The sequence below is a fragment of the Labrus bergylta genome, chromosome 24 (assembly GCF_963930695.1).
Source record: "Labrus bergylta chromosome 24, fLabBer1.1, whole genome shotgun sequence".
Taxonomy (NCBI): Eukaryota; Metazoa; Chordata; class Actinopteri; order Labriformes; family Labridae; genus Labrus; species Labrus bergylta.
In genome coordinates, this window is record NC_089218.1 from 2,573,146 (window position 1) to 2,594,650 (window position 21,505).

At 40.0% G+C, this 21,505-nt stretch overlaps 1 protein-coding gene and 1 long non-coding RNA gene across 2 annotated transcripts; one reads left to right on the plus strand and one right to left on the minus strand.

Annotated features, from left to right (window-relative positions):
• Window positions 1–9,920: 9,920 nt before the first annotated feature.
• LOC114921468 (uncharacterized) lies at window positions 9,921–14,235 on the minus strand. The gene is made up of 3 exons (XR_010665555.1): window positions 12,065–14,235; window positions 11,126–11,182; window positions 9,921–10,244 (listed from the first exon to the last, which is right to left on the minus strand). It is a non-coding gene; the product is annotated as an uncharacterized lncRNA (long non-coding RNA).
• A 5,138-nt stretch (window positions 14,236–19,373) lies between these two features.
• Window positions 19,374–21,426, plus strand: sox1b (SRY-box transcription factor 1b). Its single transcript, XM_020655380.3, has one exon. It carries the CDS (start codon window positions 19,683–19,685, stop codon window positions 20,733–20,735), a length of 1,053 nt encoding a protein of 350 aa, XP_020511036.1. The 5' UTR covers window positions 19,374–19,682; the 3' UTR covers window positions 20,736–21,426.
• Window positions 21,427–21,505: the final 79 nt, after the last annotated feature.

A 21,505-nucleotide genomic window follows, 5' to 3' on the forward strand; every position in this document is an offset into this window, starting at 1 on the left:
CTTCATTCTTTCCTCCTTCTCAGCAGCCCGTCTGTCTTTAATCACATTAAGTTCATCACATGGAGAATCAAAACTCTGATGTTTACACCCTCGTCCACCCAAAACATCAAACAGATAACGAGTTTCACCACCAGCTTTCTGCTGCTTACCTGAGACAATTTAAATCATCATCTCACAGTTTGTGAAATCTGCTCTCAATCAAAACAATTAGAAAAGATGTCGAGGCTAGCGGGGAATCATGGGAGTTCTCTCTGCCTCTTACTTTGTTAGTCAGTATTTTTGATGATTGATTCTTCTCTTATCTATATGAGCGTGCTTATTCATTCTAACTATTGATTGAGCTGAGTGCACAGCACATTGTGCAGTTACTTCTCTGTGCGGCGTCTGGACTGTCTCAGCCTCTCACTCGGTTTAGGTGAAGTATTTCGGTTTTTCACTCGAGCTGTGGATTTTCTGTACGTCTGATGTTTCCTTTGTGCATCTGTCGGGTGTTGATGTCTGCTGCAGATCTTAGAATCACTAAGTGGAAGTTGAAGAAGAAGAGAAATTAAAGTGATTCAGATGAAGAAATTGTGATTTGTTGAAATATATTTGAAGGAACGCTGGATTATTTCATGGCGACTTTAAAAGCAAAGCAACAAACACAGCAGTAAACAGTTGTGCGTGTTAAAATAATATCTTGGCTGGTGTTTTTAAAAAAGAAGGAAGAGCTTTCAATCGTTCATCAAAAGAGCTGAAATATCCGTGTAGTGTTTTTAAGACATAAAGGCCGCCTGTCTTTGACTAATTTCAGGCTGTAACTGCCGGGTTGCTCTTGGTGATGAGAAAATTGGTGGCTAATTGTGAAAGTGCTTGGAGAGAGATGCCGTTGAAAATGACTGGCAGCCTTGTTTACATTACGAGCTCAGAGCTGGATTGTCTTTTTTTTCTGGGTTTTTTTTGTTAACAAATGTGGAACAGATCTGAACGTTTAAGTGGCGTCCAGCTCAGAATATGGATTTAATTTTTTGGGGTTGGTTCTGTCTGTTACAGCTGCTGTCAGGGTGCCATCTCCGCATTAGAAACCATAGAATTAATGGCCTCCGAGCCGCAGCGCGAGCGCCGACTCGTCTGCCTGAAGCACGGTCTGTCTGGCAGGCGGGCAGAACCCATTAGCGGGGCCGTGTTAGCGATCGTCTTGTAAACTGAGGCCCCGGGCATTCATTAGGCATCAATCAAAGGACGAGGTGCGATGATTAAATGATGAGTGCGAATGCTTCACTGTGTTCGGTACACCAGGCCACTTTACTCTGACACTTGAAAATGGGTGAAGATGGATGAAAAAAAATAAAAAGACGATGTTAGTCTGTGTGCGTGTGGTCGGCTGCAGCTGCTTAATTTATTCACAGCAGTTATTAAAGAAAAAGAAACGTTGAAGTCAGAGCTGGGGGAGCAAAAGGTATGCTCACGATGGCTTCACTTATCATTGTGTAAATACTCCAGATACACATGATTCTTTTTCTCTCTCTCTTTTGTTTCAGAGCCCAAGTTCGAAGAAGGCTCCAAGTGAACGCTGTCCATGTTGTAGACCTCCAACACGTCAGAATCAATATGTTGTATTTAATAAAAAAGAAAGTGGATTGAGTTGTGATTAAAAACTCCTTCTGGTCAATATATTGCATGAGAAGATTCTTAAGAATAGATCTTCATTGGCATTGCTATAAGAGACAGTTTATGGATGAGTGGTGTTGTACAACAGCAAACCAGTTGGTGGAGGCCTGAGAGAAAGAGAGGGGAGACAAGTTAGACTGGAAGCCACTTAGAAGCAGAGTCCTGATGGACTCAGGTGTACCCAGTTGGACTAATCGCCTTCCTGACTCCACCTACATTCTGCTAAGCCAGGAAGCCAAACAAATGCAGACAGAGGGCAGGACGTCACAGCGCCATGACAGACACCACTATGTTTATTGTTGCTGTAGTAATACCGGATGTTACTGTTATGTTGCTGTGTGTGCTGCTGTTTATTCTTGTCTGGCCACTGCAGGCCATAAATATAAATCATTTATTTAACATATTTAAAAAAAAATCTTAGACTTGAACAAAACAACACACAGCTCCAGCACGAGAAACAGAGTTTGCATCTGTCTCTGTGGCTCAGAAGATAGAAGGAGGACTTGGAGTCAGGAGGTCGTGGGTTCGAATCTTATTGGGGCACGGTAGACTTTAAAGTCTAACATCTGAAATGATGAAGATAAATACGCCCGGAGCCCATGCTATAGTGTGAAGGGATTGGTAGTGTAGTGGATAAGATTGCGGTTTCCAAGCTCCAGAGGTAATGAGCATGGGTTTGAATCCCACTGTGTCTGGTGATGAAGGATTTGACTCTTATCAGGCAAATTTTAAAGTCAGAATCCGAAATGACGATGATAAATACGCCCGGAACATGTCTCCAAGTGTGCAAGGGGCCAGTGGCTGAGTGGAATAGTCCAAACCAAAGCACTCATGCCACAAAGTGGAAATGCTGGTTCAATTCCAGCTTCCAGCAGGACTTTGGGACATCCAGGATGAAAAAGGGTGTCTGAAGTTTGTTAACATGTCAGACCCTTTTTTCATTCAAGTGTTAGATGAAACTTACTAATATAATATAACATATATAATATAATGTACTATATATAATATAATGTACTATATATAATGTACTATACATAATGTACTATATATAATATAATGTACTATATATAATGTACTATATATAATGTAATATATATAAAATAATGTACTATATATAATGTAATATATAATGTAATATATATAAAATAATGTACTATATATAATGTACTATATAATGTACTATATATAATATAATGTACTATATATAAATATATATAATGTAATATATATAATATAATGTACTATATATAATATACTATATATAATGTAATATAATATAATATATATAATATTATATAATGTAATGTAATATATGTAATGTACTATATAATATAATGTACTATATATAATATAATGTAATATATATAATGTAATATATATAATATAATATAATGTACTATATATAATGTAATATATATAATATAATGTAATATATATAATATTATATAATGTAATGTAATATATGTAATGTACTATATAATATAATGTACTATATATAATATAATGTAATATATATAATGTAATATATATAATATAATATAATGTACTATATATAATGTAATATATATAAAATAATGTACTATATATAATGTACTATATAATGTACTATATATAATATAATGTACTATATATAAATATATATAATGTAATATATATAATGTACTATATATAATATAATGTACTATATATAATGTACTATATATAATGTACTATATATAATATAATGTACTATATATAATGTACTATATAATGTACTATATATAATATACTATATATAATATAATGTACTATATATAATGTACTATATGTAATGTACTATATAATGTACTATATATAATATAATGTACTATATATAATGTAATGTACTATATATAATATAATGTACTATATATATAATATAATGTACTATATATAAATATATATAATGTAATATATATAATGTACTATATAATGTACTATATATAATATAATGTACTATATATAAATATATATAATGTACTATATATAATATAATGTACTATATATAAATATATATAATGTACTATATATAATATACTATATATAATGTAATATAATATACTATATATAATATTATATAATGTAATGTACTATATATAATGTACTATATATAATATAATATATATAATGTATTTAATGTACTTACTAACTTTTTTTTCAAACGACATATAACAACAATAAAAATACAACTTTGATGTTGTTTTGATATCTTGTATAGTTAGTAGTAGCTTCTTTTAGTGTGTTCTCGTGTTTATGATCAGAAGGTATAAATAGACCCCACCTTACTGTGGCTGCTACGTGCTACGTGCTACGGGTGAGCGTATTGCGTCATTTCCTGTTGTCCGCTGTACTGTGTTGCTCGGTGCTGCTCGTTGGAGCTAAAAGCTTAATTGTTAATTCTGCCTAGTTTCTCACGACTTACGACTGTTGTTTCCAACACACACTGTACGTTCAGACAAACAGAAGTAATCGAAAAGCACCTTTTCTCTCTGTAGCGACAAACCTGCTGAACAGTTTAGTTTAGTTTACCGACTCTTAGCTTAGCTTAGCTTAGCAGTTAGCTTTGTTTACGCTGGCTTCTCCCTCTGCTGCTCCACGTGTCAGATGTTAAGTTACGAAGTTACGCTCGTTTAGTGATAATGATACATGTAAGAAATGTAGTTTATTTGTAGCTTTGGAGGTGAGTTAGTCTGTACCTGTAGCTCCCGAGCCGTCTGAGTGAAGCACATGGTTCCCCACCAAACACTTCCCCTTCTCCCCACTCAGCCACACACACACACACACACACACACCTGCTGAGAATCAAACTGATTATTGGAGACTCCATAGTCCGAAACTTTTGGACGGTGCAGCTCCATTATCTAGAAACACAGCAGAGGTTATAAATCCAGAACCTGGAGAACAACAGAGTTCAGAGCTGCAGCCTCCAAATCTGTTTCAGTGAATGATATCAGATCAGCTTATTGATTTACTTTGTGTGACTGAAACCTGGCTGTGTGTTGAATATGTTTAAATGAATCCACTCCTCCCAGTCGTTTAGTACTCAACTCATATCTTGATATTGATTAGCTGAATGGCGAGACTCGATATTCTACAATTCACTTAGCAGACTCTTTTATCCAAAGCGACGTACATCAGAGAGTAAGAACAACACAAGCAAGGATCTAGAAAAAAGGGAACAATGTGAGTAAGAGCAAACGATCAGCTTTGAGTCTGATTGGACACACAGGTGCTGACAGGAAGTGACCAGAGGCAAAGCACAACATTGAGGGCAGTTCTTGAGAGCTCTAATCAGTATAGAAACCATCTTATAAGTCGTCCTTATCAAACAAAAACCATCGTCACAACCATCATCATCATCAATAATATGGAGACCATCATCATTAAGTTAGTAGGTATTCATGAAAGAGCTGGGTCTTTATACATATCTATATATATCGATATGTATTTGATTAACAGTGAAAACACATGTAAACTACCTGTTTGTGAATTTAAAAAAGTAATATTATAAAATAAAAAAGTTCCTTAAATACAATAAAAGAGAGAGAGGAGGAGCAGTCAGTCATCATCAGTGAGATGAGAAAAAGGTGACCTGGCACCTCTGTAACGTTATTTTAATACAACATAAACTATATACATGTTAATGATATTGTCTTACTCTATATCTTGTTTAAAAATATATCGATATATCTTAAAAACTCAATATATTTCCCAGCCCTAACTCATACACCTCAAGACACCGGATGAGGTGTAGCAGCTATTTTTAATTCTAGTCTTCTAGTTAACCCTCGACCAAAGCTGAATTTTTCTTCTTTTGAAAGCCTTGTTCTTAGTCTTTCACATCCAGTCTCAAGAACCTTTCAGCCAGTTCTAGCTGTTGTAGTTTGCCGCCCTCCTGGCCCATATTCTGAATTTATATCTGAATTTGCAGAATTATTTATCAGATTTAGTCCTGAGCAGTGATAGAATAATTATCGTAGGTGACTTCAATATGTGGATGTTGATAATGAGAGCCTTAGCACAGCTTTCATGTCACTATTAGACTCTATTGGTTTCACCAAGGGTGTAAACGAACCTACTCATCGTTTTAACCACACCCTGGAGCTTGTTTTAGCTTATGGCACTGACATCCAATTACTTTGTCTTACCAGAATTATCTCTGCTTAATAAAAATGTGCTCTCTAGAAGTTTATCTGATAGTGCTGTAGCTAGATTTAAGGAAGCTGTGGCTGTGATTCAACCCAGTTGTAAACTCTCTTATGATAGCTTTAGTCCCTGTCAGCTAGATCAGTTTGTTGATAGTGCAGTGGATTAGCTGAGAGTTACTCTTGATTCGATTGCTTTCCTAAAACAGAAGGTTATCAAGCTCCATGGTTCAACTCAGAAACCTGTACTGTAAAACAAACGTTGTGAAAGTCATAATAAATATAAGGCTCTGCGTCACGCTCGAGCTGCCTACTACTCCTCTCTACTCGAGGAAAACAAAACTAACAACAAACTGTAGCCAGGCTGACAGAGAGTCATAGCTCCATTTTTCAACAACAAAATTCTAGACATCAGAGACAAAATTGGTAACCTCCTGCCCTTACCTGGTGGGGCAGCCAGATGTGATACAGTAGGTGATGACAGACTCAATGGCTGACCTATAGAAGTTTACCAGCAGCTGTTGTGGAAGTCGTGCTTTCTTCAGGCACCTCAGGAAGTGGAGCCTCTGGAGTCCTTTCTTGGCCATCGCTGCGGTGTTTACGGACCAAGTTGCGTCCTGGCTGATGTGGACACCGAGGTACCTGAAGCTCTGCACGACCTCCACTTTCTCACCGTTGATGTTAATGGGGTGGTGGACGTTGGGCTCCAGCCTCCTAAAGTCGAGGATCACTGTATATGCACAGAGAGAGAGAGATATTAGATATGATCAATATGTCTTTACTGGCAGGCTATGTACCACAGTCATTTAAAGTAGCGGTAATCAAAACTCTACTTAAAAAGCCTACTCTAGATTCAGGAACTCTAGCTAACTATAGGCCTATATCCAACCTTCCTTTTATCTCAGAGATCCTGGAGAAAGTGGTAGCTAATCAGCTGTGTGACTTTCTCCATGACAACAGTTTATTTGAGGAGTTTCAGTCAGGATTTAGAGTCCACCATAGCACTGAGACTGCACTAGTTAAAGTTACAAACAATCTACTTCTAGCTTCAGACAGGGGGCTTCTCTCTGTGCTCGTCTTGTTAGATCTTAGCGCTGCTTTTGACACCATTGACCATCAGATCTTATTATACAGACTAGAACATTTACTTGGAATTACAGGGACTGCTTTAAGTTGGTTTGAATCCTACTTATCAGACCGATCTCAGAAACGTTTGGCTTCTTAACTCAGACAAGACTGAAGTTATTGTGCTAGGCCCTAAAAACCTCAGAGAGACTTTTTCTAGTGATGTGACTGTCCTTAATGACATCAGCCTGGCATCTAGCACCACTGTTAGGAATCTAGGAGTTCTATTTGATCAAGATGTGTCTTTTAGCTCTCACATCAGGCAAATTTTAAGAACAGCCTTGGATTATTGTAATTCTCTTTTGTCAGGGTGCTCTGGTGGGTCTCTAAAGACCCTTCAACTAGTCCAGAACGCTGCAGCTCGTGTACCAGAGTACTGGTTCTGGTACTCCTGACCAGAACGAGGAGAAGGGACCACATTACTCCTGTGTTGGCTTCTCTGCACTGGCTCCCTATACAGTCTAGAATAGAATTCAAGATCCTTCTTCTCACTTACAAAGCTCTAAATGGCCAGGCACCATCTTATCTTAAGGAGCTACTAGTGCCGTACTGCCCCTCGAGAACATTACGGTCCCACAATGCAGGCCTGCTAGTGGTACCTACAGTCTCTAAGTGTAGTATGGGGGGTAAAGTCTTCAGTTATCAGGCTCCTCTCCTCTGGAATCATCTTCCAGCCAGTGTCCGGGAGGCAGACACAGTCTGTATTTTTAAGAATATACTTAAAACTTTCCTTTTTGATAAATCTTATAGTTAGTGCTGGTGCTGGTGTAGACCAGCTCCTAGTTATGCTGCTATAGGCTTAGACTACCGGGGGAACTGGCACCTGGAGCTCCTCTCTCTCTGTATCTGTCTGTAAATCTCAGTCACTAACCACCTACTTTCCTGGGAGCTCTTGAGCTCTCTTAGGCTCCTCGAGATGTCATGCCAGAACAACCCCCGCTTGCTCCCTATCCCTCTTCCTGCATTTTATCCCATCTCTCCCCCTATCCCTTTCCAAGCCCGGTGCAGTCTAGGCCTGTGAAGGCTGTTTCGTCATGAGCCGGGGATCCAGCCGAAGATTTCTGACTTTTAATAAGCAGTTTTTTCTTACTACTGTAACTTTTGCTGCTTTGCTAAAGTGCTCATGATGGATAGGCCGGATCTTTGTAACATAACAATGAGTAAGGTCTTTTACCTGCTCTTTTGTAATGTTAAAAGACAAAGAGTAAAGTATTTTACCTGCTGTTTGTAAAGTGTCTTGAGATAACGTTTGTTTTGAGTTGGCGCTCTACAAAATAAAGATTGATTGAACTGACTTATTGTTTTTCAAGCCTGTCATTGAAAGTTTCCCATTTATTCAAACACTAGAATACAGAAAGAAAGAAAACTACATATTCCTATGTTGAAAAAAACTACAAACATACCTATGATGAAAAGAACCCACAAACATCCATTAATGATAAAAAAACAACAACTAAGGATTCTTCTAATGAGCTACACATGGTTATTTGGTATACTCTTAAAGGTACAGGTAAAGGTACTGCTACAGGAAGTGACTGATCAAACAGGAAGTGCCCGGCCTATAAAGGAAGCAGGAAGTTGAGGGTTCCTTCTTTGATCTTCAAGGCTGCACAGAGCAGGCAGCAACAGAAATGTAAGTTCCTTCACTGTATTGAAGTTAAGGTTCAGCATGTAGCTTAGCATTAGCCTTGTTATAATTTGTTATGTATTGCATCTGATGTAGCATGCCATGTGGCTTAGCATTAGCATGTAGCTTAGCATTAGCCTTGTTATAATTTGTTATGTATTGCATCTGATGTAGCATGCCATGTGGCTTAGCATTAGCATGTAGCTTAGCATTAGCCTTGTTATAATTTGTTATGTATTGCATCTGATGTAGCATGCCATGTGGCTTAGCATTAGCATGTAGCTTAGCATTAGCAACAACTAAGCTTTCTTATGTGTGTTAGTTTGTTGTTTGAATTTCTTTATCTAGAACTTTAGTAATGACTAAACTAAATGTTCTTGTGTTTTGTAGTTTTCACTTCTTCAATCTGGTGAATAAATCAAAAGAGTCAGTAACATCCTGACTCACTCATCATTGAATGGAGTTTGTCGGACTGTCAACCTACCTGCACCAAACACGTGGAGGACTGTACACACACCTGTGGAGGATGTAGAGGACCATCTCTTTGCTTCCTGCACTGGCAGCGTGATGACGTTAACTGCAGCCGGACGAGTCGAGTGAGGTGAGGTGGGGCTCCCTCCAGGTGGGGCTCCCTTCAGGTGGGGCTCCCTGCAGCTGATGATTCAATTCAAAGACACATGTGAGTATGTAGGAATGAGGTGCAAAGGTCTGTAGTGAGAGATGAAACTGTCACTCACCTTCTTTAAGTCTTTGTTCTTCACACACTCAACCAGCAGCTCTACACACAGAGAGAGAGAGAATATGTTAAAAACCCAGTTGGAAACTCTCTCATGATCACTTTAGTCCCTCTCAGTTAGATCAGTTTGTTGAGAGTTACTCTTAATTCGATTGTTCCCCTAAAACAGAAAGTTATCAAACAGCAGAGACTCAGAATCCTGTACTCTAAAACTCAGTCCATTTTTATTCACTTATCTCCAAATCATTAGAAAAGTTATCTCCAGACACTTTACAATAATAAATCATTTTGAAGTTTAAACTAATTGTTTTTTTGTTTTTTTTTGACACTTTTAGGGGCAGCCTGACCAAAACAAGATGAAGAGCTGTTAGCATGTCTGCTACACCACGCTGCCTCACTTCATTCAACATTCGGTGAGTATTTTTCTTGGCTCTTTTTTCTTCTTTTTTATTTTAACCGTTTGAGTCACATATAGTCATATTCTTTTTTTTTTAAACATGTTTTTATCCCATATTGTCATATTCTTGATGCTAAGTAGGTGCAGATAAAACAACAAACACATGCTTTAAGGCTTAATGACATCACAGCTACATATTTAAAACACTAAATGTTGATCTGTGATTACTTTTTATACATTTGAAAGATGTGTAAACATGTCTTATCTCAAAGTAACAACCACCTTTAGTTTTGGTGTGATTTTAATCTCAACTCTCACTTTGATGTAGATTCTTTTGACTTAATTAAATGATTAAAATTAGTTATGTATCATAATGGCCCATTTTACTTTTCATGTTTTGTACAGTCCTAGCTGTAAATTACTCACAGATGCATCCTGACATGAACTTTGAACCCTGATGTCTTTGTTTCTTGTGTCTGATATTCCAGGTGTTTCCTCGCTCTGAACTCTGAAGAGTAGGATCTGTGCTGCAGCTGGAAGGATCTTCTGAGGATTAAAGTTTACCTGTTAGTTTTATTGTCTGTTTTCTCTTAAGCCACTTTCATTAATAAAATTTTAAAGTCTTAATTTGTTTCATGTTTGTGTTGTCAGCATCTTTCATTCCTATTAGATGTCTTGTAGTTGTTTCCTTCTTTAACCACACATAGTTGAGAACTTGAGGTGTTAGATTTGTTTCCTGAATGACAACAGAAAGCTGTACCCTAAATAAAACAACATTATGATAGAGACCACCCCCCCCCCCCCACAAAACTGATCACTGATGCAGAATGGATAAAGCAGTAGTTTTATTACAATAAAACACTAAACAGACATCAACTGTTCTTGTACATGTTACACCAGCACAACACAATAAGGTGTCACAGGCATCCCCATTGGGTAGGAGACTCAGCTTTCTTAATGTTGTTTTATTATGTTCCAGGTTTTAGGCCTTATAGATGTTTAGACTCAGTTATTTTAATCATTTGATCCTTTTTGTAGTGGAGGAACATCAGGTGTTTAATGAAATACTACATTTTTATAATCCTTAGGTATTGTTAGTCAACAGCTTAGCTACAGAGTTATCAGTATGTTGATGTTAAAGCTGATTTAAGTAAGCAAGTGCTATATCGAGGTCTAAACTAAAAGGAGGTCATAACTCCCCTTAAATCAGCTTTAACATCAACATACTGATAACTCTGTAGCTAACACAAGTTAAGCTGTTGACTAACGATACCGAAGGATTATAAAAATGTAGTATTTCATTAAACACCTGATGTTCCTCCACTACGAAAAGGATCAAATGATTAAAATAAGTGAGTCTAAACATCTATAAGACCTAAAACCTGGAACATAATAAAACAACATTAAGAAAGCTTTGAGTCTCCAACCTGAGCAGGAAGACGGCCACCGACGGGGGATCCTCCTGGAAGACGTCAACAGAGTTCCTGTTGGAGAAGAAAAACTAATTTAGTTCATCAAGTTAATAAAACTCAGAAAATGTTTGTGATTATACAACATCATGATGATTGGAATAAACCTGGGTTTTATCATTCACTGTAAATGATCTGTGTTTAACTTCACTTTAAGGGTTTTGGATGAGACCGAAGCAAACTTAAATTCAAAGTTTAAATGTAGAATATAACAAAGAAACATTGAGTCTAAGGTCTTAAGAAACATCTTTACCATACATTAACTGTCACAAGAACACAAACTCTAATTAAAGTTATAGTTTGAAAATAAATACATTTTATCGTTTATACATCACTTTATATAGAGAGGGCGCCCTCTGGTGGTTAGTTGGTTACTGCACTTAAATAATAAATTAATTAGACTTTGAATTAAACACAGAAAGCTTTTACTTTTTAAATTAAATTAATGAAGTCTATTCATATTACTTAAACAAGATAAACATTTAATGTCTGAGCTCTGTGAACAGTAATGTTGAGAAAATCTTTAACATTATTTTTTTTTGTGCAATAAATAAATAAATAATTAATTTTACCTCGGGTCAATAAATTTAAATTCAGGTTATCGTTTTATTTAAACTCTTCAAACTAATATTAGTTTAAATTATAAGTGTTGTTTTTAGAGTTTACTTTTAGCCGGTGTTGTGGAGTTAAATAATTAGTTTAAGAGAAAACAAGTTTAAAAGTTACCTTCATAATATTGATAAACGTTATCATCATCTTACTCTGACGATGTTTCCTCTTAACAAACATTTGTAATGACGTCAGCATGAGCGTTAGCCCACGTGTTAGCATTAGCATAAAGACGCAGGTATTTCTATTTTGTGTCTTTTCACACAAACTGAACTTTTAAAGACTCACTGAGTATCTAGACTTCATGTTTCCTTCCCCGGCTCCTTCTTCTTCCAACATGCTGCCACGCTGCACGCGGTCCGCACCGCTTACCTGCTCGAGACAATGATATACACACCTGAGAACACCTCGACACACCTGTGCGTGATTACCGGAAGCTTCAACCGGAAGTGACGCAGAACGTTTCTATCGAAGAAATTAAAAAGTTATAAATAAGAGGACACATAAACAAGACTAAGTCAAAAATCAAATGTTTTAATGATAAAAAATATTTATTAATGTAATTTACTTGTTTTTATGTTATTTTTTTTAACTCTTGGTAACCTAGCAACAAGAGAAAGTCAAACTCGGTCACCATGGTAACATTAACCGCCCGACTAACTGCGTTCGTTAGCAGGACGAAGCTAACCTGTTTCCGGTCTTTAGGACACTGACTGAATTCTTACCCACAGATAAAGTCAGTGTTCATGATGTTTACCTCCAGTTTCTCTCTTCCTCTCCCTGTCGTTCTCCAAAGTGTCCAAGAAGCAGATAAATTAGTTAGTTTGAGATACTAATGTGTAAAGATGGAGTTTAAAGGTGAAGTTGCGCCCTCCTGTGGTCACTCTGTGAATTACTGCATTCGGAAGTTGTTTTTCACTTTTCTTGTTCTAGATACAACAAACTCAAACTGCTTTCTTTGTTTTATTTCTTTATAAATAAATGTGACTTGACTTAATCACAGATAACATATTTGCTTTTTTTTTAAATATATTTTTAAATTATAAAGCAACTGTTTACTGCTTATGTTAATTAAAATCCATTGTCTGTTAATCACACGTGCATGTTAGTCTCTCAAAGAATCTGAAGTGTAACTTCACTGATTGCATATTCTTGTGTACGTTGGAGCGTTTCACTCCTGAGGAAGAAAGCAGATTGTGTTCCCATGACATATTAGGCAATATATTTTTCTTATTTTCTTATTAGTGGTAGATAATTGAAGACTACAATAAACAAGTTTCCTCAAAATGAAAGAAAACAGACAATGAAAGCTGTAAACTACTATAACTAAATAAAACACAGCTGGCAGATAAGGGTTTTTGTTTTGAATGTCTTTTTAAGCCTTTTCTGCTTTTTGGCCTCGTAATTATCAGGCAAAAATCTAAATTCTTTGACTTCCAAGTAGAGTGAATGTAATCACTCAAATGTGTCTAGAAGGTGACTGGTTACTGCACTGACCTGTATCTAACTTAAAAGTAGTGAGGGTCTTTACCACACCTCTAAGAGCAGATAAAATGATCATCAGAGTTCAACCACTGATGAAACAAAGACACTGAAAGAGAGAACAGAAAGAAGACTTGGATGAAATGAAGAACCTTCTCAGTTGACAGTTTTGGTCTCACTCCAAGTCTGCACTCATCTGAAAAAGAAGAAAAGCAGAGCAGAATTGATTTGCTTTCTTCAGAAGAAAAAAAAGAAAAGAGAGTGTTGTTTACAATCAGAGGACAGGTTATTCTGTCTGAGACAAACCCCTTTAGAAGACAGACTAAAAGGGTTTCACACCTGCAGAAAACTCCTGAAAACTCTTGATATTTGCAGGAGGAGCTGTATGTGTGAATGCAAACGGCCAAATGTTTTCGTTTGGACTTCACCCGGAGTTTCTCCTGACAGAACCCTACTGTAGTATTCTTTTCAGCAGTTAGTCAGAGTGAGCTGATGTGAGAACGCAGCAGAATATTATCTGGAATATTCACCTCGGGCCAATGGGAGGGGGAGTGACGTTTATATCCTGTGACTGCTGCTCGACCATAGACTGTCTGCACGCCACCTCTACCATCTCCGTGCTCTAATCAACCTGCTGCTGCATGTTTCCTGTTCTCCAGTTTGTTCTTCTCCACTCTTTAGTTCACATTGTGATTCTGTTCAACCACACGTAGCATTGATTTAAAGACAAATATTCTCATTATAGCGTCGTATACCTCAGGAGACCCCTCGCCGCCCCCCCTCCTGTCTGACAGTTGTAGTCCCCAGCTGTGAGGTGGATATGTGAACAACCAGATCAGGAGAATCTCTGGAGCAGTCCTCCTGAAATGATCTAGATATTTTCAGGAGTGCAGATGATTCAATTCAAAGACAATGTTTAAAGAACCTCAAAATGTTGTCAACGGAGCAAAGCATGACACTGACGCACCGCAGCGCCACGCACATGTGAGTATGTAGAAATGAGGTGCAAAGGTCTGTAGTGAGGGATGAAACTGTCACTCACCTTCTTTAAGTCTTTGTTCTTCACACACTCAACCAGCAGCTCTACACACACAGAGAGAGAGAGAGAGAGAATGTTAAAAATGTTTGATTTGCAGTTTAAATTGGGGAATTCATTAAAAATAAAAACCTCATCAGAGTTCATCAAGGACTGTGAGAACAGACAAACATGTCGTCAATGTGATATTCATCTTCCGCTGCTTCACTTTCATTCATCCACAACACAACTTGGATCATCAGCTTCATAACTACTGTTTACGTCTGCGAGGTTTAGCACGCCACAACTTGTAAACTGAGCTCTCAGCCTGACACATGTCACAGCGTGCTGTTGTATACATGTATACATGTACTGTGTGTGTGTGTGTGTGTGTGTGTGTGTGTGTGTACTCTGCTCTGTCAGTGAGGCTGAACTCCAGTGGAGCTGACAGCTTGCTGTGACAGAGAGCCTTAAACAAACCCGCTGTGTCGGCCGCTGCACACCAGATATGCCTTTGATTCCATTAGGCCTCAGAGTGTGCTGTGACTTTTTCCCACTTAACACCACGGTGATGATGTAAACAGCAAAGTTTTGATCCTCTGCTCTGTGATGTGTCGTCAGCAACATTTTCTTCAACAATCATTACATTTTGGATACAAAGAATCCTGATTCACAATCCCTAAAAGCTGACTGTAAATCAAACATTCACACACACACACACACACAAGCGTTGCAACCTGCGTTTCCAGCACTGTCCCGTTCCACATGAAGCCCGTTCTTGTGGTCTCTCGGTATTTCCAGTCAGCCACACTCACTCAAACACTGCCGTCCACTGAAAACATGCCAATCACACACACACACACATGAAATGACTTGATGCGTCCCGATGTTGTGAAATTGTGTTTTTGTTGTTGTATAATACAGAATCTGAAGCGTCCTGTCGTCCTGTTTTTATTCTACTGTGTTAATTCTCCTGACAGAGACATCGTTCTCTGTTGCCTGGATACAGAATACACATTTAAATTAGCTTACAGCTAGCTCTGTGGAGCTAACAAGCTGTCCTATGGCTCTTATATTCACATCCACTATGAGCTTGGAATACATTTTAAATGCATTTTTAAATCACCTCAGTCACAGTGTTTGTGGACACTTGAAAACAACATAATCCTGATAATCATTTCTGCCATCATCGAGCAGCCCAAGGTGACATCACACATTATACGTCCTTTTCTTGAATACAATCTTTGGCCTCAATAACGACCTAAGAACTGTGTGTGTGTGTGTGTGTGTGTGTGTGTGTGTGTGCATGTTCTACCCTCAAACAGATCACAAATTACCTGATCAATTCATTATGTTTAACATCCTGCACCGCCCACTTTTACCTCAACATCCAACACGCTGTGCACATCTGTGGACGTGCAGTACAGCAGGATGGACGGCCTTATTCACAGCCAGACACACTTCTTAACAACCCAAGAAAAACCTGCAGAGCAGCACTAAAGTTTGCCTCTGCTATCTCTAACTTTGGCCTGTCGCATTAGTGACCAAAACACAACATGATAGGCTTCAGTGTAAACACAGCAGCTTGATCAGCACCCCTCGATTCATAATGACTCCACAGTTACCCCTTCAGATTCTTCCCTTCAGCGTGTGAAAACCACCTACAGTTGGTCGTACGGGGAGACGGAGGGGTCAGACTAACAGGACGAGGGACCGTGGCTCCTGAAAGAAAAACAAAATCTGTGTTACAGTCTACAACTTAACCACTTCACATCAATCAAGAAAAACAACTTCTTACATTTACAGAAGGAACCGGTCTGATTCATTATGGGCATCAGGTCGGATATGGACGTTATTTACAATCAGATAAACAGCTGTTCAGTCTGATGTGATCTTTGTTTTTTATGAGCTGCAGAACCAGTTTGAACTGTAACATTTGTAAATGCTTTTTTCAGGATTCTGTTATTTTGGTTTTTTTTACAAAAAAAACTAACTCTGCTTGATTTTTCCAGACGTGCATTCAAAGATACGATCAACACGTCTTTGTGCTTCCTGTCCTGGCTGCTACAAGCCACTCGACGGCTCTCCATCCGACTGGTACAAGGCAGCGAGCGGAGAATCCAGGCCTGCAGTGTGCCAGCACAGCGCTCAGCTCTCTGAGAGGCTGCAGCACCTGACAGATGCCACTCGGGAGAGAAAATCCCACGAGGGCCTGAAAAGATCGACCGCATGACGGGAAGCCAGCGACGCAGGAGGAGAGCGGAATACCAAACGAGAGGAAAAGGGAATATCTGTTTCTAATCACTTCATTTATTCACATTACTTACTTATTATTTACTAAATATCTGACAGCTGATGATCTCACCATGTAACTATCAACAAATAGAATGATTTCATACTTTTACATCATTTCTAGATCCTCTGCATGACAGTCACCCTTTACTCTGTTGTTTATATTGCATCATCCTGTGGTCTGGTCCTAAAATCTTGTTTTTATATTTCATTTGAGGTTTCTCCAACTTCTCTGTCTCGTGAAGGACTTTATCATCATATGAAGGTTTGGACGATAAGGACCTAAACTCATATCTCCACATTGTTCAGTTGAATGGTGATACTCTGTATATCCATGTGTCTTATATTAACAGTGAGCTGCACAATGTCAACATGTTTGTGAAATTACAAAGTTATATTAGAACACAAAAATGTTCCTCAAATTCTATCAAATACAGAACAAATGTTCTGTTTCTGCTAAACTAAATACAGAGAGAGAGAGAGAGAGAGAGAGAGGAGGAGCAGGAGGGAGAGAGAGAGAGAGAGAGAGAGAGAGGAGGAGCAGGAGGGAGAGAGAGAGAGAGAGAGAGAGAGAGAGGAGGAGCAGGAGGGGGAGAGAGAGAGAGGAGGAGCAGGAGGGAGGGAGAGAGAGAGAGAGAGAGAGAGAGAGAGAGAGAGAGAGAGAGAGGAGGAGCAGGAGGGAGAGAGCGAGAGAGAGAGAGAGACAGAGAGAGAGAGACAGACAGAGGAGAGAGAGAGAGAGAGAGAGAGAGAGAGAGAGAGGGAGAGAGAGAGACAGACAGAGGGAGAGAGAGAGAGAGAGAGGAGGAGCAGTAGGGAGAGAAAGAGAGAGGGAGAGAGAGACAGACAGAGGGAGAGAGAGAGAGAGAGAGAGAGAGGGAGAGAGAGAGACAGACAGAGGGAGAGAGAGAGAGAGAGAGAGAGAGAGAGAGAGAGAGGAGAGAGAGAGACAGACAGAGGGAGAGAGAGAGAGAGAGGAGGAGCAGTAGGGAGAGAAAGAGAGAGGGAGAGAGAGAGAGGGAGAGAGAGAGAGAGGAGCAGGGGAGAGAGAGAGGGGAGCAGGGGGAGAGGGAGAGAGAGAGGAGGGAGAGAGGGAGAAAGAGAGGAGGAGCAGGAGGGAGAGGAGCAGGGGAAGAGAGAGAGGACGGAGAGTGAGAAAGAGGGAGAGGAGCAGGGGGAGAGAGAGAGAGACAGAGGAGCAGGGGGGAAAGGGAGAGAGAGAGAGAGAGAGGAGCAAGAGGAGCAGGGGGAGAGAGAGAGAGAGAGAGAGAGAGAGAGACAGAGGAGCAGGGGGAGAGAGAGAGAGAGAGAGAGAGAGAGAGAGGAGCAGGGGGAGAGAGACACACAGACTGACCAACACTGAGATTAAAGTAAAACGAGGCTGCGTGCTCCTCACAGTCTCAACTGTTGGTACTTCAGACTAATCGAACTTCAACATGAATTTTTAACTCTACATCTTCTTCTAAATGAATCGTGAAAACCTCTTCAGCAGTTACAAACTGAAAAAGCAGATTTACTATTAATATAAAAACACTCTGGATACCTGGCTGCCATGAATCCATATAATACACCACACAAAAAAAATCACAACACTATGCTGTATTGATTTTTCCACAACCTCTAATTAGTATGACATTGAATTGACAACACAGTAAATCAGAATTACTTTTATCAACCCGCTACTGTGACCGGGAACTTGCAACAACAACACACCTGTATTTATCCTGAGATAAATATGCTTCCTGATCTATAATAATTATGGTTCTTTTTGTGAAAAGGTTATTTTTCATTATCATTTCAAAGTTTTAAAATGTGTACTTTAGTGTTAAAAACTCTCCTCACAATAATCACTGTTATTATATTTTTGTTTCGTTTTGATGCTGTTTTCATACATTAATCAGACAGTTTTTATTATTATGAAATGCTACAATGACTTTATATTTGTCCAGCAGGTTGTGTGTCTCTTCTTCACACGTTCAGGTAAATTAGAGCTTTCAGGATGTTCAGCAGGATGTAAACTAGCTCGGTTTATATTATTCATTTATTAAAACATTTCTCACATTTGTTCTGAAAGGATCCGATCAGTTTTGCCGTAGTACGAGGGGGTTAAATCTCTCTCGCGCTTCAGTGAAACAAACAAAAGGAGCGCTCTGAATGGGCACGTGCTCCGGGCGTCAGTCACCTGTTTCCTAGCAACGGGCACACAACAGAAAGGCACCTGTGGCTCTGAATAGGAGGCTGTGGAGCTCTTAGTTTGACACACACGCACAAAAAAAAAAGCAGGGACTAATTACAAAAATATATATACAGACTTTCATTAATATCAGAAGCACTTTTAGATTTAATTCAACAGATACATCTTCATAAGAAGGCTCTAAATGAAATATTTGTTTTTAAATATACACCAAAGTCTGTTGTTAAATTAAAGTAGTTATTATATTTTGCTGTTTCTGTGAAGCTTATTAAGGATTTAATGAATCATGTTTACTTTATCAATATTTATTTTCTAATTCTAACATATTTCTGTCTGCTGCTGTTTTCTAAATTATTAAAGTTTTATTTGTTGTAAAATCTTTTTTTTTTTTTTTTAATTTAAAATATATTGAAATGTGATGTAATCATTAAAACAAAACTAAACTTTCAATCCGGAGATCAAACTGTTGACATGTTGTGGGTTCGTTTTTTTTTTTTTTTAGCTTCACGCACAAAAAACAGATGACAGAGGGAGTCATTTTTTTTTTTTTTAAGGTCTCGCGCTCTGACGTCACCAGAGCCTATAGCCCCCCCGCATGCAAATCACGTCTGCGCTCGAGCCTCTCCATTGGCCGTCTCGCGCTCATTTAGCTGCTGTCAGAGCGCGCGGTCCCGGGCACGCTCCGGTAACTTTTCCCAGTTCAGCTTCAACCAAAGTAAAGCTCCAACAAACCAGTTCAGCTTGAACCAGTAAAGCTTCTCTTCTGGCCGCTCGTGGATGACAGGAACAAAAAAAAAAAAGAGGAACTTTATACCTGAGAGGATTTTTTTCAGCGCAGCACCTTTTCATCGTTTCTTCTTCTCGTCTTCTCGGAGGATCAGTCTGAATGTTTCTGCGTATCTGACTCCAACACAGCGAGGTGAATGTACAGCATCATGATGGAGACGGACTTGCATTCCCCCGTGGTGCCCCAGACCAACCCGGCCAACCCGGGGGGGCACACGGGAGGAGGAGGAGGCGGCGGCGGGGGGAAAGTCCCCCAGGACAGAATCAAGAGACCCATGAACGCCTTCATGGTGTGGTCCCGGGGCCAGCGGAGGAAGATGGCGCAGGAGAACCCCAAAATGCACAACTCGGAGATCAGCAAGAGGCTGGGCGCGGAGTGGAAGGTGATGACGGAGGCCGAGAAGAGGCCGTTCATCGACGAGGCGAAGCGGCTCCGGGCCATGCACATGAAGGAGCACCCGGACTACAAGTACCGGCCGCGGAGGAAGACCAAGACGCTCCTCAAGAAGGACAAGTACTCTCTGGCCGGGGGGCTCCTCGGCTCCACGGGGATGGGTGGAGGGCAGCGGCTGGACAGCCCGGGAGGAGGGCACGCGGGGGCAAACTCCGGCTACGCCACGCACGTGAACGGCTGGGCGAACGGCACGTACTCGGGGCAGGTGGCTGCGGCGGCGGCGGCGGCTCACGCCATGATGCAGGAGGCGCAGCTGGCGTACACGCAACACCCGGGCTCCGGAGCGCACCCGCACCACCCGCACGCCCACCACCACCCTCACCACCACCCGCACAACCCGCAGCCCGTGCACAGGTACGACATGAGCGCCTTATCGTACAGCCCCATCTCAAACTCTCAGAGCTACATGAGCGCGTCCCCGCCGGGCTACGGAGGCATCACCGGCTACACCCACCAGCACCAGAGCTCCGGGGTGTCTCCGGTGTCCGGGGCCCTCGGGGGGACTTTGGGCTCCCTCGTGAAGTCTGAGCCGAGCGTGAGCCCCCCGGTGTCTGCAGCGCGCGGCCCGCCGTGCCCAGCGGGGGACCTGCGGGACATGATCAGCATGTACCTGCCGACCGGAGAGGTGGCGGGGGACTCGAGCGTTCACAGCAGACTGCACGTGCTCCACCCGCAGCACTACGCGAGCAGCGGCTCAGCTCCGGTAAACGGGACGGTCCCCCTCACTCATATTTAATGTCTCCGTGTTAAAGCACCAAAACAACCAAATATTGACGCGTAGTTTGGCACAGGCTGCTGCTGAGGAAGGTGAAGAATTGTAAATTACGAGGCGCTTAGAGCCATAAATGCAATCACTTTGATCAAACTTCTTTTTTATTTTGAATCTATATTTTAATTTCACTCTCATGATGGATTTCTGTCTGTCCCACTTACACACACACTGCTCTCTGGAACAGGGCATGCCAACTTTTGACACGATTTTAAATTATAATCCGTGAAGGCTGGTGCGTTTTTTTTAAAGGTTAATTTTTTTCCGACTTTTTTCAGTGGAATTAAAGGCACCAGCTGTGTGAGCGTATAATAGACGCGGTGTGGAGGATGTGTTTAGACCGAGTTGAAGGCTGCGGGTTGAATTGATTTCCACTTTTTAATGCTTGTAAAACATGTGAGTCAGTCGTTGTAATTTGAATTTGTTTCTGTTGTTGTACAATCTTGTAAATTGTGAATAAATAGGCCTACTGAAAACGCCTGATGAAATGGTATAATTTACAGAAACAGCTCGGGAAACACGACGTTTAAGGTTTTTATTTCACCCTCAGAATCATTTCAAAAGCTGCTTTTCTCACCTCTCTAAAGTCAACTTTTTATCACCTGTACTGTCGTGTGCCTCACTCTGTTTCTGCTGCTTCAATAAAGCTTTAAATATATATATTTATTAGAAAAGGTTTTTGTTTTATCGCAGCGACTCAGTCCGTCAAACATTAAAAATGAGGCCAAAAACAAACA

What these genes read in the sequence shown, in the direction of transcription:
- sox1b (XM_020655380.3), top strand. Translation starts at nt 19,683, where the DNA reads ATGTACAGCATCATGATGGAGACGGACTTGCATTCCCCCGTGGTGCCC.